Here is a 17,042-nt window from a genome sequence, read left to right as displayed (position 1 = left end):
AGTGAAGCCTAAGTTATCACAAAAAGACAGCAATGATACAGAGATTTATAATAAATACAATTCAATAGTAACAAGTGGGGCTCGTACTGTGAAACTGATCATCAGCAAGACTGTATGGATATGCATGAAGTTAAGTTCGAAGTTACAAAGATATTAATCTTAGGGCTGGGGTGAGGAGACCCGCCGACGTATCAGACATAGGACGTGATGCAGTCACGTTTGGTTCTCTGCAAGTATCGATTCTATTAACTGAAGTTTTCATCTTCTGGTATGTGGGTCAATAACGTGAGGCAAACAATACTGTGTGCCTCATACTGTGTGGCTTTTTGGTGTCATAATAACGTCGATTCCTGGAATCTTGTGGTTGTTGGTCAATACTGAAGTGCCTTCAGATCTAGATGCAAGGGCGAATAAAAGTATATTATACAAACATGTGTGGGCACCATGGTACAAGATCCACTTACTCATTCGAAGTTTTTCTCCTATATAGTTTGAAAGTCACAACAGTTCACGGAACCACGAGACAGACTTCCTGCTGTAGATGACAAGAAACAACGAAGTACTTCAGTTTGCGTGAATAACATCGATTGCCGTAGTGTTTCATACTTCAGTCGGTGGAGAACAACTAAATTAGTGCCATCGACGAAGGACGCATTAAGGGACGATAGAAGCTGCGTGTGTTCTTGATAGGTACTAGGAACTTTATATAGGGCGTCCAGCGAACAGGAACAGAATAGTACCAGTAATGTTATACAGCACAGACACTTTTTGAAGGCGTTGCAACATATGTGGCGTGGCCACAACACTTGTGCAGACCAGTCTCTATAACAAAGGAAGAGAGCTGAATAAGATTTATTCCCTTATTTAGATCACAGATGCGGGATGCCTGAAAAATTCCGAGTTCATTGATAGTAATTACAGACCGGATAGACCATTAATTAATAACTCATAAAACTAAATCAGTAAATTTAAATAGTTAGATAAATCTTCCCCAGCCAACAAATACCACCGATGGCTTGCCTCCATGGAGTACCATCAATTACAGGGCGTAAAGTAATTTCCAGCTCGTCCTGCAGCAAGCTGGCAGCTTGCCACGTCACTGCTTATGACAGGAAAACCACACATTTGTGTCTTTTTCTGCAATATATTCAAGATTAACAGCGTTTACTGGGTATCATTAACCTGTAGCTTTGCAACTGTGCCTTTTTATGTAACTAAACTGTCAATTAGACGCCGAAACACCTGCAAGGAGAAGGAGCTTGACGCCGTCGAGGCCCAGGGGCAGAAGATTAGCATGTGAGTGTGACTTCCCGTCTCATAGGGAAATTGTGATAGGTAGTACATTCCCCATTCTAGTAGACGTTATAGTTGCACCCATGTGTATCGCTCTCTTAGAGAACAAAAAGACAAATTTACACTAATTACAGGCACATAGAAGCTTTTACTCTTTCTCTTACAGCTGCAGTAAAGGCAAACGTCGTATCAGCCGACATATCCAATCGTCGTTCCGCACCTACATCTTCTTCACCCGAATAACTTCATAAACAAAATAAAATGTATTACGAGTCGAAATTTTAGTATAAAAACTTTGTTTTGTGTGACAACGTGTATCTATAAGTGTTCTTGCAGGCGAAATTAAACGACTTTTGCTGATATTTTCTTGGTCCTGTTTTACTTATGTGTTCAAAGGGCAATGTAACCTATAAACTACGAAATTATTAGATTCTTTGTGGGCTACAAGCAAACAATCAGTTTTAAATAACTAACGATAAGCTTACTAAATGGAAGGCATATGTTTAATGACGTGTGGCAGTAATACATTTATTTGCAGAGACTGTACTGTAAACAGCCACTCCGTAAACTTCGTTACCATGCAATCAAATAATAAACAACTCCTCAACATACGATATAAATATTCTAATAATCCTAAAGTCAACTAATTGACTTGCTCTACGATTCCTGTTACGTAAATTTACACATGTCATTATCGTGTATTTGGTAGAGTGTGAGTACTGTTCTATGAGTTTATTTCTGCCGCTGAATTAAAGACTAACAGTGCGAGGAGCAATACAAGAAGAAGAAAAAAGTGTTATTTAGATAATGATAACTGGCAAGAAAGCAAAATAGAAATATAAACAAGTAAAAGGACAACGCTGCTTCCTTTGGCGGTTTATCTAATTAAACTTACTGATTAACAGACTTTTAAACTGAACTAGTACAGGTGTGGGCTGCCAGTCGATAACTGATTTATTTTCCACTTAAGTTGTTATTGAACATCAGTTTCTGGGTGGGTGGTGGTCGACAGAAATCTCTTGTGATCTCCGATTTCTGGTTTTAAAACAGAATCCCTTGCTCTACGTCCAGTATTTCCTAAATTGTCGTTATGAAGCTGAATGGAACCCATACTAGTTTTTCAATAAAGATTAAAAGTTCTTGCCGCCACCGAGAATCGAACCATGTGCCTACTAGCGATAATGAAGGACACACAGATACAGTCTAATAGAGAAAATAACGAAAGAGAACCATAAACGCTTATTGTAGTATTCATATTTGTACAAAAAGTATACTACTGGCAGAAATTATCAACAAATTTGTAATAAAATAAAAATATTTCTTTACAGCAGTATTTAGAAGATCTGTATACACATTGCTGTTACAATGACATAATTGCGAAGAATTTAAGGATAAATTTTTCTTACACAGTAGTTCTGGAAACTAACATCTATAAATATTTAGGAGATACTTTTATTTATAGTCATACGTTTTTACACATTTATGAAATTAAATAAATGTTGTACACTGTACACTATGTTACGGACTTCATTTTTCATAAATTTTGACTGGCGTTAGAGCACTGTATTTTTGTAATTATGACGGAAACACGTGCGACGTGACAAGTTTATCTATTGTCCCGACGCAGAATGTGCTAGACGTACTGTAACCTCACAGCTGTTATAGCTTTGCTCTTGCTGTTTAATATGTTGGTTACAATATATATACGTAAATATGTATTTACATGTGAGAGGTACGTAGTAAGAACGCGAGTAATTACAGGCCTAGGACAGCGAGCACCGTCTAGACTCTTGTATGAGGTAACGCATGTGCCGCGGTGGCGCAGCTTGAGTGGTGAGGCCCACTCGCGTGCAGCCCCCGACAGCCCCTGGCGACCACTACCCCTGGCCGCCTCAGTAGTAGCTGTAGTGGGGGTAGTGCGCCGCGTTGTCCACCACGTAGCCCGCTGCTCCGTCGTACAGGTCATACTCGTGCTGCGTCACGTAATGCGGTTTCACCACTTCTGTCAACAAAAACAGGTTTTCTGTACGTGACTGGTTACTTCATTCCGCATCAAGATGTTGAGGCGGCAGCAGCCATACCGTCGCTACTCAGAATACAAGATTATATTATTATTTCTTTGACCATCTGCAACAAGAAAAAGACATAGTTGGAATGGAACGCGTACAATACGCATCTCCTTCCTAGCCTTCTGCCTAACCCTCCAGGAGTATCAGCGTTCCTCCTAGCCCCATATCAGTCAGTTCACCTCCTAGCAGCTCTTTAAAAATCCCATGGCTTCCATCTCTATGAGTTTTTCATGGCCGTTTATGACCATCCTAGCCAGTTAAAAGGAAATTCCACGCCAGCCTAAAACTACTTACTTGGTGAACACGAGGACTGCATTCCTCCACCATATTCCACACCCACAAAGCCTTGATCTATACCATCCTCAGCTGTGTCGATGTAGACGGGATATCTGATTGATCAAAGTTCCATCACAGTGTCCGTATCACTGAACGCCAGACATCCCACTTTGCTTTCTGCATCCGTTTAACTTTCCCGACACGAATCCGTTGCCGCGCGGGGTAGCCGTTCGGTCTCGAGTGTCTTGCACGGTTCGCGCGGCTCTCCCCGTCGGAGGTTCGACTCCTCCCTCGGGCATGGGTGTGTGTGTTGTGATTAGGATAAGTTAGTTTAAGTTAAATTAAGTAGTGCGTAAGCCTAGGGAACGATGACCTAAGCAGTTTGGTCCCATAGTCCCTATCACAAATTTCTAATTTACAGAACAGTTACCAGCTCATCACTTACCTCTCCCTCCTGACATACATTGTACAGTTCCATATATCTTACACCACCAGCTCTGATATGCTGCCGCACCTATATTGAGACAACCTACACCCATACCTAAACACTCTCTATACCCTCTATATATTTTAACAGACTCCTCTCAGACAAAGAAATTCGCCCCCACATTTATCCTTCCTACCAGATTTATACCACCCATATCAGGGCTCCGTATTCTCTTCCCGTCCTCTTGTACATGTTTTCCTCATACCTATGGACTGGCCTCCATTTTAGTTACACCTTTCACAAATCCCACGTTTCTCCATCGTCCACATTACACCAACTGCCAAAAACCAACCCTCTTCATCAAGTAATATCCCACATCTTACTTCACCAGAACCACTCAGCCCGTCCTCTCTCAAATAAACCCCTCATTATGCAGTTCGTTGTAACTCTAATGCAGTTAAATGCATTATCAATTTTTCAATATTTCTTTGAAAACAAGTCTTTTTAACACCATCAATGAATAATCATAATTTCAATAACTTTGAAATCTAAATGTTTTATCGTTTTTCAATAGTTTCAAGCTGCCAGCCCATCTCACCCATGCTGGGATATGGAATGAAAGAACAATGGAATGGTGTAAGCCTCACAATAGTAGATTCATATGTGCTGTTAACAAGTTGGTTGTGCAAACCTTTTTCTAAAAAGAAGGACGGACAAGGTATGTGCATACTGTCTGTGGATACAGGAGCTGGTCTCAGTTGCGAACAACAAAAGACACTTTTCGCCGCCGTTAGCCGTCTGTTAGCTGCTGCCCTAAGATGCAGCGGTAGCGGGGAAGCTGGTGCATCCTATGAGGCAACTCAAATGTCGCTCGTTTCGCTGGTGGCCCCCGCTAGTGGTACCTTCCAACGTACACGACTTGGGAGAATAGCGCTCGCTGCTGTGTGAGTGGTAGCTTGCAACCCACTGAAATCGCTCGAAGCAGAGTGGTGGTGGTGGTGGTTAGAGTTTAACGTCCCGTCGACAACGAGGTCATTAGAGACGGAGCTCATGCTCGGGTTAGGGAAGGATTGGGAAGGAAATCGGCCGTGCACTTTCAAAGGAACCATCCCGGCATTTGCCTGAAGCGATTTAGGGAAATCACGGAAAACCTAAATCAGGATGGCTGGAGACGGGATTGAACCGTCGTCCTCCCGAATGCGAGTCCAGTGTGCTAACCACTGCGCCACCTCGCTCGGTCCTCGAAGCAGAGAGCGAATGTTGGCTACCGACCGTCTGGCCTTGCACATTCCTCCTACGAGTGGACAAATGGCTTCTCCTTAAGCAGGATTTTAGCAGATACGCAGGGAGAGAGGTTTGGTAGTTATCGGGAGCTCCAATGTTTAGGTGTTATGGAGCCTCCAAGCAAATAGCAATCAGAACTGGGAAGAAGCCAATGTGTGCTCGGTATGTGTTCTAGGAGGGTCCATGCGAGAAGTGGAGGAGGTCCCATCTGTAGCTATCGATGGTGCAGGGTGCAGTCATCGGTAAGTTTTGGCCCACGTCGGCATCAATGACGCCTGCCGTTTGGTTTCAATTTTTACCGACGATTGACTGATAGCCTACTACAGTTTGTAGTTTCGTATCTATAATTGGTCTGCGTTATTCAATTTGGACCCGAGTGGAAAGTCTCGACGAGAAACTCCGTCGTTTCTATGGTGGACTTGGCTGCAGGTCTTTGAACGTGTTACAGTGTACAGAATTGTAGGATTTCCCTATAGTTCAGGGATGTGTTACACAGAGGAAGCAGCTACTCAGGTAGCAGTGCAAACAGTGCAGTGCATTTCTTATTTTGTTTTACAATAGGCGATAGTTTGGATCCTCCGCTGAAATTTCGCCTGGTGACACGCAGAGAGTGAAATCAGAAAGCGTACAAAGTAAAGATACTTCAAACGTATAGTTTTTGAGAAGAAATAAACGAAACATTTGTCACAATGTACCTGTATTTATCCCTCGCCGTAAAAGCTGTCGCGGTCGAATTATACTTGAATTAAACTTGAATGGCGAGAACCTACGATACACCTTTCACAAAAATATGATTATCGAGGTAGAAATTGACTGCGAGTTGTCTCGAGGCGTGTAATCGGCCTAAGTGAACTAAGTCATCGGATGCCTGAACGCTGTCGAAAGGCAGTGTTGTGTTCACAGACGAAAGGCTCTAGTCCCCCGTCCTTCTTCGAAGAAAGAATTTAGTGGTTAATAATCTCCTGGCTGCTACTGGTGAACTGTCGTCGTTGTGTAAATACTGTAAGCAGACACTAACAGCGAAGGGGAATCCAAAATATTATTGTTGTTGCGCGGTCTCGATTGTCTCCTGGTAGCTGTTGATTTTTTTTCGTCGCTCGCCGTGGCTGGGTGTTTACTTTCTGAGATGGGCGGGTAGTCACGAAGGTTCGCGGACTTTCCTTCCGTAAATGTTACTTTGTCTGTGTAGTACGCGTGTGTTCTTAAAATTCACAACTTCGTCACTTTCTTCTTGGTGTGCCATTCATTTTCTACTTAGGGTGCTAAACATTGCTTATCTGCTCTCTCATCGGCTTATTGATGGATTTATTAACTTTAATGACAATCGCCGCTATGATGACATCACTATCACTAATAAGCGCTTTACTGACAGTGTCGATAAGGTGAGGCATGTAACTCTGATGTTAATCTTTAGGCCGCGTCATATTCCTTATCATACTCCTTCTCTGCGTAACGTTTCGATCACTCTGCTGGGACGTTCTTCAAAATTCCACTGGTGTCTCAGGGTGGTTGAACACTGTCGAAAGGCCGCGGAGTGTTCACTTAAAGAGCAGGAACGTCAGACTTGTTTCAGATAACCGTTATGTCATGTCATGCTGAGACTGTCTTCTTACTAGCAGTTTATATTTCATCAGCTGTGCATAAGAGATAATATTCATGTAGACAATAATTGGTGCTCCACCTGACTCAAGATTTACATATAGATGCCGTAATTTGAGGAAGTAAGCTAGATCTTTCATTGCACATTCATGTGCAGAGTAATCCTTGTAAGTCATTCTACTGTTAAAAGGAGGTTGTTGTGTTTATCGAATGGCCTCTAACTTTTAAACAGACGCACTGCGTTGGTGTCCAGTCATAACATATCCTGAGACGGAGAGAAGAAGTAGTGGACGGCCAAGTTCCTCGTGTGCCGTGTAGTCTTGCGTAACACAGCGTGGGCGGCAGGCACTGCATGATGTGGGTCTCGATACGAGTGCAACAATGGACAGGAAGTGCCGTTTCCTTGAAACGAATCCCTCTTATCTGATAGCTTCCAGCAGGCCACAGAGGATTGGAGATAACTACTGACTACATCTCGAGGGAAGGAGTTAATTGAAGGCTGTCGAGTCTCGCTCCTGTCCTTCATTATTATCTCAAGCGGATAACGGTAAGTGGCTGCTATTGAGGAAGAGTTGACCAACACTTGGCTTTGCGGACGGCATTATGTCGGGAGAAAGTTGTTCCTAGGAAACAACAGTTCTGAACTAATAGGTTTCCCAATGGTGTAACTACGTACAAAATATTACGGCATTTCAAACCCAAGCTGTGTAACGCAGTTTTCACTGAGACAGCAGCTGTCACAATGAAAAGAAATTTATGTTTCCGATTGTGACAACTGAGATTTCGGATGTACAGTATTGTGGAAGAATCCAGACGATCAAAACGTCATCCTTTTTATGACTCAGCTGCTTTAACATTGGAGCTGTCGGAAGAGATGGCGCACTAATGTACTAGTGAAATACGAAATTATAAACCTGAAACTAAATCTCATACCTAGGAATACATCCCTATAGTGTACAGGTTACGAGTAATTGCATCATTCTTATAACAAAAGACATTTATAATCATGGACGGGACTCTGTACGGTGTCCCATTTATCTTGACCACAACAAATAACTTTTTGTCCAGAAAAAAATTCTTAAGCAAATGACGAGAGTTTAGAACGAATTCTGAGTTCTAGTATAATAAATTTCCTAGAGGCCGGAAAGTTTATGTCCACAAATCAGCACGGTTTCAGAAACTCAGCTTGCCATTTTGTCACATGACATGCTGCGAACTGCGGATGAAGGGCAGTTGGCGGATCCCAAACTTCCGAAAAGCAACTAACACGTTGCTCGTTTGCAGACTGTTAAAGAACATACAAGCATACGGAATAGGTTCACAGATATGGGAGTGGCGCGAACAATTCTTAAGTGACAGAACGCAGTACGTTGTCCTCGGCAGCGAGTGTTCATTAGAGGCAAGGGTCTCGTCAGAAGTGCCCGAGGCAGGTTTGATAGGGCCGCTGTTATCTCCTACATACATAAATAATCTGGCGGACAGGGTGTGCAGCAATCGGTGGTTGTTTGCTGACGATGCTGTGATGTTATAGTGAAGGGAAGGTGTCGAAGATGGCGGTAGGATGAGACAAGGTCAGATTAAAGGATGGTACTGAAACGGGCTTCTACACTTGTTACCGGTTGATTCGAACAACACGCAAGTGTTACGCAGATGTTTCGGGGACTCAAATGAGAATCCCTACAGGAGTGCAACTGGAAAAATTGAGAGAACTAGTATTTGAAGCTGACATGAGAACGATCCTGCTGCTGCCAACGTACATTTCGCGTAAGGATTACGGGGACAAGAAACGAGAAATTAGGGCTCATACGGAGGCATCTTGATAGCCATTTTTCCATTGTTCTAGCTGCGAGTGGAACAGGTAAGGAAACAACTACTAGTGGGACAGGGTATCCTCAGCCACGCACCTTATGTTGGCTTGTGAACAATGTGTCTAGATGTAGCTGTAGATGTTTAGATATTAGGGAGGCATTAAGCAGCACGATTGCCTTTCTTGTAACTTTGTTTGTTACGAAGATATGAACATCAGTACGTCTCTTTTGTAGTGCGCGGGATGTCAATATAAGGTGAAAGGGGCACGTCTGCCAACATTTTCACTTGCAAATAGTGAAAAATCTAGTGCCACTTCATGTGCAATAGTTGTCCACCTTCAGCACCCCACAGGTGATTTGAAACTTCAGCAAGACAATGCATCATCCCATCGCACTCCCAATTTTGCCAAAATTGTTCCAATAACTCTTCACGGACTCAAGGGTGGTTGTATGGTACTCCAGATCTTCTGACTTCAATTCTATTAAGCACGTCTAGTACATCAGTGATCGAAATGTCTCTCTTCCTATACCTAGCTCCGATCAATGTTTGTGTGAGTTGCGGACGATCAAGGAATCAGAGTGGTTCCAAAACACCTTGCGCCATGAAACGCCACCGTGTCTTTAGAACCAAATGGATGCTACATGTCTGTGTCCAATGCCATTATTCACTACCGTGTAAAGGTGTTGCCGAAACAAATATCGTGTTGCTAGCTTCTGAAACGAGAAATTCATATGTTCTAGAAGATTCCGGAAAGTTGTGATATGCCTCACTTTTACAGTGACTGTCGAAGGATATGCGTACGTATCGCAATGACGTGACTAGAACCCCTTGATGCAATTATGGTTGAGAAGAGGATGCCGGCTACATCTCACTATTAACTTACCCATGGTAATGGTTGTCCAGCTCTGTGGCCGTTTTTTGGTTGAGTTCTGTAGTTGTTGACTGAGTTACTTGAAGAAATACAACAGTCAGGTACTTCTTATGCAAGGAGGCCTCCATCTGTCTTTAGGTGGTAAAATACATTTATTTCTTCGGCAGTGCAAGGTCTTTGTCGAATGCCTTTTGGAAGCTGCAGATTCTTTTTGCACTCACCTGTCTTTATACACACAGTACACGCACTTTTAGATTCACTAGTGCACTGTGCAGCGTAGCATTTGCCATGTGACCGACTAATCACTATTTAATCGACCCCAAGGCTATAGCTAGAATAACCAATCACGTCTTTTTTTAACAGCAGTTAATGGTTTACATCCCTCCCCCAGCCCCCCCCCCCGCTCTCTCTCTCCCTCCCTCCCTCCCTCCCTCCCTCTCTCCCTGTGCCTGTGCGTGTGATTGACACAAAAATTTGACCAGTATAGTAAAATGTTTAGTGTAATTATTTACTAACACAGCATTCCCCACTCTTGATAGTTAGGCATTTTGTCCTGCATTCAGTTTTTTGTGACTTGTGAGCGTTTAATGTTGTTTATGTGAGAGGAGCGAGTAACAAGTTAGTTTCAGTACCGTGGTACGCGATTGTGAGGTAAGTAACTGAATTTATTTTTACATTTATTTTAACTACGTTGTTGAAGGACGCTGTAGCCGTAAAATTTTCAAAACATCGTGTATTAAATAGTACGCAATCGGTATCGATTTTGTTGCATGATCGTCGTACAGCACTGGCCGTTCACTACTGACCACTCAGAATGTTAGGGGGAAAATAATAATAGCTCTCTCTCTCTTCATTTTTCAGAGTGAAATGGTTGAGAATGGGGGAAAACGAAAGGAAAATAGACTGAAGAGAATATGAGGATGGCAATAAGTGAAGTAATGTGAGGGAAAATGACAGTAACGCAGGCAGCTGAGTCTTTTCATATCCTGAGGAGTACTTAGGTGATAGAAGAAAAGACAAAGTGTAGAGAAAAGAAAGTCAGAAAGAGATTTGAAGTCAGCACAAGCATTCAATAGAGAGAAACGTCAGATGGATTCAACAGAACCAAACAAGTAAATAGTTGAAACAGTAATGCAACAAATAGTAAGCGTCAATATAAGCTGGAATCTGGTGGAGATTCTCAAATAACAGACGAGAGCACAATATCTGTAAGATACTGTGAACCTTTTGAAGAAGCATGGGTACAATGCACTAAATGTAAAGAGTGGGCACGCATTGGTTGTGTAGACCAGAATGTATCTTGCATTTTGTTTGTGATTATTGCAATAACTTAATAATGCTTTCTGAAATTATGGGCTTCTGTTTACATAATAAAGTGTTTATTGGTTTTCTTTGCTTGTGTAATGTTATTCATAAATAAAACCTGAAAATCTTCCTATAGAGTCACAGGGCCGAATTGGAAGACAATTACTGTATAGACTGAAAAGCCACCTGTTTTTACTTCTACATGAGTTGCCAATTTTTTTAAAATTTCAGGGAAGTCATACATGTACATCTCAAGGCACTAGTTTAAGTACAATAATACTGTATTAAATTTTAAATTCCTAAAGTTTTAAATATTTCATATTTTACAAGTGAAAACGTTAAGGTGGTCGGTACTATAGGACTCCCCCCCCCCCCCCCCCCTATACTTCGTATGAATGCCTCTGACTTATAGCCGATCTGACGATATGATCAGATTCGTGCTAAAGCAACATGGACAATCTGTGTCTTTTCCGAAATATATGGACTTGGATTTGTGAGTTATATTAGTGTGAATGGGGACATAGTTAGCCGTATTCTATCGTTTGAAGATTAATAAACTAAGTAAGTGGACATCATCTTTTACTGCAAAGGCTCCTAGTAATTAATTTTGTGTAGCAGTTAATTACAAGCACGTCACGGGCAGTAGGCACACGGTTTCATCGTTTTACCGGGTGTAATCCTTTTGTAAATTGTTTCCTTTGAAAAGATTTCTTCCAATAAAATATAGTGTAGTATTATGAGGAAAAAGGAGGAAAGGAGCTTTCAAAAATGAAGTGTTATACCTTCTAATTGTTCGAGCTGGCAAATTTTTCCCCAAGTCCAGCCCTCCGTCCCAGCCCCTACCCTCCCCATATGCTCCTGACACACACCCAGTGACTTCATTCCTGGTAGAATCATTACCAGGCGGTTTTGAGGTAGAAAGTTTCCTTATTAGTTAGTTACATAAAAGGAAAAATCAGAACGAAGACTGGAGTGAAAAAGGATAGAAATAGTAAAGATGTAACACAACATTAAGGGAAAATGGACAGAATGTGTAGAATATCTACATAAGAAAGAACTGCGTACTGGTGAAAGTAGAGTTAATGAGATTTTAGAACTAGAAAAAGATTATATCAGAGATTAAAGTCAAATGATCCCTAGAAAATATTGCGAAAACAAGGCTAGTGGGCATGATCGAATTCCAGCAGAATTGCTGTCAGTCATTGGACAACTCGGTGAAACTGTTGCATTCAGTATGTCAGCAATTATGGAGACTCAAACAGTGGCCAAAAGAACAGAAAAGTTCAGCATTCGTCCCGATCCCAAAGAAGGGTACTCCCTAAGTGTGTTCGAATTACCAAACAATTGCAGTCACCAGTCTTCTGACTGGTTTGGTGCGGCTCTCCACAAATGCCTCTGCTGTGCCAACGTTTCCATCTCAGAGAAGCACTTACAACCTACGTCCTCAGTTATTTCCTGCATGTATTCTAATCATTGTCTTTTTGTAAATTTTTTATCCTCTACGGCTTCCTCTAGTACCATAGAAGTTATTTCCTGATATCTTAACAGATGTCCTATCATTCCGTTCCTTCTTCCTGTCAGTGTTTTCCATATATTCCTTTCCTCACCGATTCTGCGGAGAACCTTCTCATTCCTTACTTTATCAGTCCACATAATTTTCAACATTATTTTGTAGCGCCACATCTCAAATACTTCTATTTTCTTCTGTTCCGGTTTTCATATTTCACTACTATACAATGCTGTGCTCCGAAAGTATATTCTCAGAAATTTCTTCCTCAAATTAAGACCTACGTTTGATACTAGTAGATTTCTCTTGGCCAGGAATCTTTTTGCCAGTACTAGTCTGCTTTTTATCTCCTCCTTGCACCGTAATTGGTTATTTTGAAGCTAGGTAGCAGAATTTCTTAACTTCATCTACTTCGTGATCGCCAGTTATGATGTCAAGTTTCTCGCTGTTTTCATTTCTGCTATTTCTCGTTACTGTCGTGTTGCTTGGACTTATTCTCAGTCACTATTCTGTTGCTCATTAAACTGTTCATTCCTTTCAACAAGTCCTGTGATTTTTCTTCATCGGCGAATCTTAACAGTTTTATCCCATTCTTGAACATGTATTTCCGCGTATCATTTCGACGTATAGATTGCACAGCAGGGGCGAAAGACTACATCTCTAACTTAAAACCTGTTTAATCCGTGCACCTCGTTCTTGGACTATTATAATTCTCTCTTTGTTGTTCTACATATTGTATATTGCCCGTCTTTCCCCGTAACTTACCCCTATTTTTCTCAAGATTTCGAAAATTTTGCACCATTTGATGCTGTCAAAATCTTTTTCCAGGTTGACAAATTCAAGAACGTGTCTTGACGTTTCTTCAGCCTTGCTTCCATTATAGCCGCAACGTCAGAACTACCTGTCTGGTGCCTTTACCGCTCCTGAAGGCAAACTGGTCGTCATCTAAGAGATCCTCAATTTTATTTTCCATTCGTCTGTATGTTATTCTTGTCAATAACTTGGATGAACGATGTGTTAAGTTGATTGTGCAATAATTTTCACACTTGTCGGCTCTTACAGTTTTGGGAACCGTGTGGATGGTGTGGATGATGTTTTTCCGAAAGTCTGATGGTATATCGCCAGCCTCACAAATTCTACACAGCAACATGAATAATCGTTTCGCTGCCACCTATGCCAACTATTTTAGTAATTCCCATGGAATGCTAAACCACCCCTTCTGCTCTTTTAACTGATTTTAAAACTCGATCTCCTATCTCTTCCCCATCGACTTCTGTTTCTTGTTCTGTCATGTCATCAGGTAAGCCCTCCCCCTCACAGAGCTCTGCGTTAACAGTGAATTGCCACTGCACTCTTTAAAGTTACCACCATTGCTTTTAATTTCAATGAAGGTTTAAAACTGAATATAAACAGTCACAACCGCAATAAACATTTCTTTTATATAATACGTTTCCGGTTTCGGTCTGTTTTAGATCATCTTCAGACCCAAACCATGGTGGTAGACGGTGACAGTGAATGGAGCATTCGTGGAGGTGTAGCGCCTGCTCGTTAAGATGGTTTAAAACAGTCAAAACTGATGACCTTATAGACAAAAATAATTTATTGCGGTTGTGACTGTTTATATTCAATTTTAAATAATAAATAAACCGCTACACCAGAGAGACATGTTCGCAAAAGTCACCGAAAGTCGTTTCGACTTTTCTGTATGCTGAGGCAGTCCTTTCGACCATCATTTCTCTTTCGATTTCTTCACATTTTTCATATAACCATTTCACCTTAGCTTCCCTGCACTTCCTATTTATTTCATACCTGAGCGACTTGTATTTCTGTATTTTCTTTCGTTGATCAATTGAAGTGGTTCTGTTATCCACGGTTTCTTTGTAGGTACCTTTCTTGTACCTATTTTTTTTTCACTCTAGCTTCTGTGATTGCGCATTTTAGAGATGTCCATTCATCTTCAACTGAACGGCCTGCTGAGGTATTCATTATCGCATTGTATATAGCCTAAGAGAACTACAAGCGTATCCCTTCTTTCTTTAGTACTTCCGTATCCCATTTAATTGCCTATTCTTCATCTGTGTCTATATCTGACCGTGGGTACGCCTTGCAATACAATATCTGATTTCTGAATCTCTGAATGACCATGATGTAATCTAACTGAAATCTTCCTATATCTCCTGGCCTTTTCCAAGTATACCTGCTCCTCTCGCTACTACCATCTGAAATTTGTTGGAAAACCCAATTAGTCTTTCTGATCTCTCATTCCTACTACCAAGCGCTTATTTTCCCGTGACCGTGTCTTCTACTCCTTTCCCTACAATCACATTCCAATCCCCCATGACTATTAGATTTTAATCTCCCTTTACATACTGTATTACCTTTATGTCCTCATATATTTTCTCTATCTTTTCATCTTATGCTTACACTACTGTGTGAATACCTGAACTATTCTTGTCGGCGTTTTCTTGCTGTTGGTTCTGATTAGAAAGAACAACCCTATCACTGAACAATTCACAGTAACTCACTCTCTGCCTACATTCCTATTCATAACTAATCCAACTCCCGTTATACAGTTTTCTGCTCTTATTCATAATATACTGCTGAAAACTTACAAAACAGACCGCGAATTTAAGGAGTGAGAGTGCCTGAATGAGAGGCAATTTTCATAAACGAGGAGGGACCAGGCATCAGACTGCCAACATCCGATAGATTATGGAGAAGGCAAGAGAATTCCAGAGAGATGTGTATCTCTGCCTTATTGATTATGTTAAACTCTTCGACTGCCTATACCACAGTAGAGTACGGTCAGTACTGAAAAACATGAGAGAACCAGATCATCTCATTCGCCCCATAAGGAATTTATATTGTGACCAGGAAGGAAGTGTGATTATCCTATCTGGAGTAACTAAACGGGTCAAGACAGGGCTCTTGTGTTGGAGGTCAGCGGATGCTGCTATGTGGTATGCACTATTGCGTGTACTGAGTGAAATCAGTCTGATAAGCTCAAATTACGAAACCAGTCTTGCCTTCTAGCTGTGCTTGATATCTGTCAATTCTAGATTCTCTATGTTTTCAGATGCGTACTCTTTTGGCCACTGGATTTGATGTCACTTGATTTTTCGTTATGTTGTATGTTGCCTGGTGATTATTATTCGGATTTTATTTTTATTGCAAAAATTCTCTTACAGATTGGAGGTAGAATATGCTCCTTGGGTAATGATTTTGTGTGTAATCTTTAATATGTACGTATTTAAAATCAAGTTCTTGTTATGAAGCAGCATTGATACTTCATGTGTTTTCACTGTAGGAGAATTTAATACTGCTACGTGAGCATTTTGGTGTTGAGTAAATTCTTCTTGTTGAGTAGCTACAAAGCGGATTTGTTTACCGATATTGTAACATTTTGGTTGTCCGCCCCAACAGCTGTATCTGTCACCTTATTTATGTCATTTCATTGTAGCCATTTTTGTTACTGTTTTTGTGGAATAAAAAAAAAGTGGTTTAAAAAATGGTCAGCGTGACGGATTGCCGTCTTACGGGCCCGGGTTCGATTCCCGGCTGAGTCGGAGATTTTCTCCGTTCAGGGACTGGGTGTTGTGTTGTCTTCATCATCATTTCATCATCATCCGGCGCGCAGGTCGCCCAGTGTGGCGTCGAATATAATAAGACCTGCATCAAGGCGGCCGGACCTTCCCTGCGAGGAGCCTCCCTGCCAATGACGCCAATTTCCATTTTTCACATTTTGGTTTGGAAAAAGTGTCTTAAATTTCTAAATTCTGCTAATTTTTAGGAGAAAATAAATATTCAGAACTCGTTTAAAGGGAATAAAAATTATTTTGGCAAGAAGCGAGAACCACTCACAACTCAAACCAGTCCTGTCACTTCCTCTAGTGGCATTATTCAGAAAGGATTACGGTAAAGCTGTACATCGCAACCTTACTTCTTCCAACTCAATTCAAAGCACATTGCGAGGGATGCCGGGTTGGATGAAGAAAGAATTAGAATTAAAATTGCTGGGATAAATTTAGATAACCTTAGATATGCAGATGATACAGCCTGACGGGAAAAAGTGGAGAAGAGTTCCTGAAGGTGAAAGAAGAAGGTGTAAAGGATAGCCTGATATTTTTGCAAGTTCCAAACGTCACAACGTCCCTCGTGAACAAACGTATAGTACACACCTGCCGTGATGACCTGCGGCACGGCGACGACGTGCGCGGCGGGCTGGTGCACGACCGGCGGGGCGGCCACGACCACGGGCTTGGCCACGACCACGGGCTTGGGCGCGGGCGGCGGGTGCACGGCGGGCCCACTCTTGCTGACGACGGCGTTGAAGCCGTTCACCGGGTCCGCCGTGTAGTCGACCGTGCGCACCGAGCCGTCCGGCTCGACCAGCGAGTACTGGCCCTTCACCACGTCCCCGTGGCGCGACTCCGACTGCTGCTTGATGTCGCCCGTGTTGGGGTCCGTCACGCCGTACTTGAAGGCGTACCGCGCGGGAGCCTGCACGACAGCGCACAGCGTTAGTTGCGGCAAAGACGCCAAGCTAGACTTCGACACTCGACAGCTACGCGGTCATTGGAGGTGGACCACTTGCTTGGATGG

The 17,042-nt window shown here is 42.0% G+C and overlaps 1 protein-coding gene across 2 annotated transcripts in view; it reads right to left on the bottom strand.

Annotated features, from left to right (window-relative positions):
• Positions 1-2,723: 2,723 nt before the first annotated feature.
• Positions 2,724-17,042, bottom strand: part of LOC126203416 (cuticle protein 19-like) — a 34,949-nt gene continuing 20,630 nt past the window's right edge. The window contains exons 3-4 of one of the 2 annotated variants that reach the window (XM_049937722.1): positions 16,619-16,940; positions 2,724-3,295 (exon numbers count right to left, since the gene is read on the bottom strand). In XM_049937722.1, coding sequence (XP_049793679.1) covers positions 3,186-3,295; positions 16,619-16,940 — 432 coding nt within the window. In that variant the 3' untranslated portion in view covers positions 2,724-3,185. The remainder of the gene's footprint in view (positions 3,296-16,618; positions 16,941-17,042) is intronic. The other variant, XM_049937723.1, reaches the window with a different exon arrangement.

The sequence above is a fragment of the Schistocerca nitens genome, chromosome 9, assembly GCF_023898315.1.
Source record: "Schistocerca nitens isolate TAMUIC-IGC-003100 chromosome 9, iqSchNite1.1, whole genome shotgun sequence".
Lineage (NCBI taxonomy): Eukaryota > Metazoa > Arthropoda > Insecta > Orthoptera > Acrididae > Schistocerca > Schistocerca nitens.
Note: the sequence above shows the minus strand (reverse complement) of the source record. Positions and strands in the feature narration are given on the sequence as shown.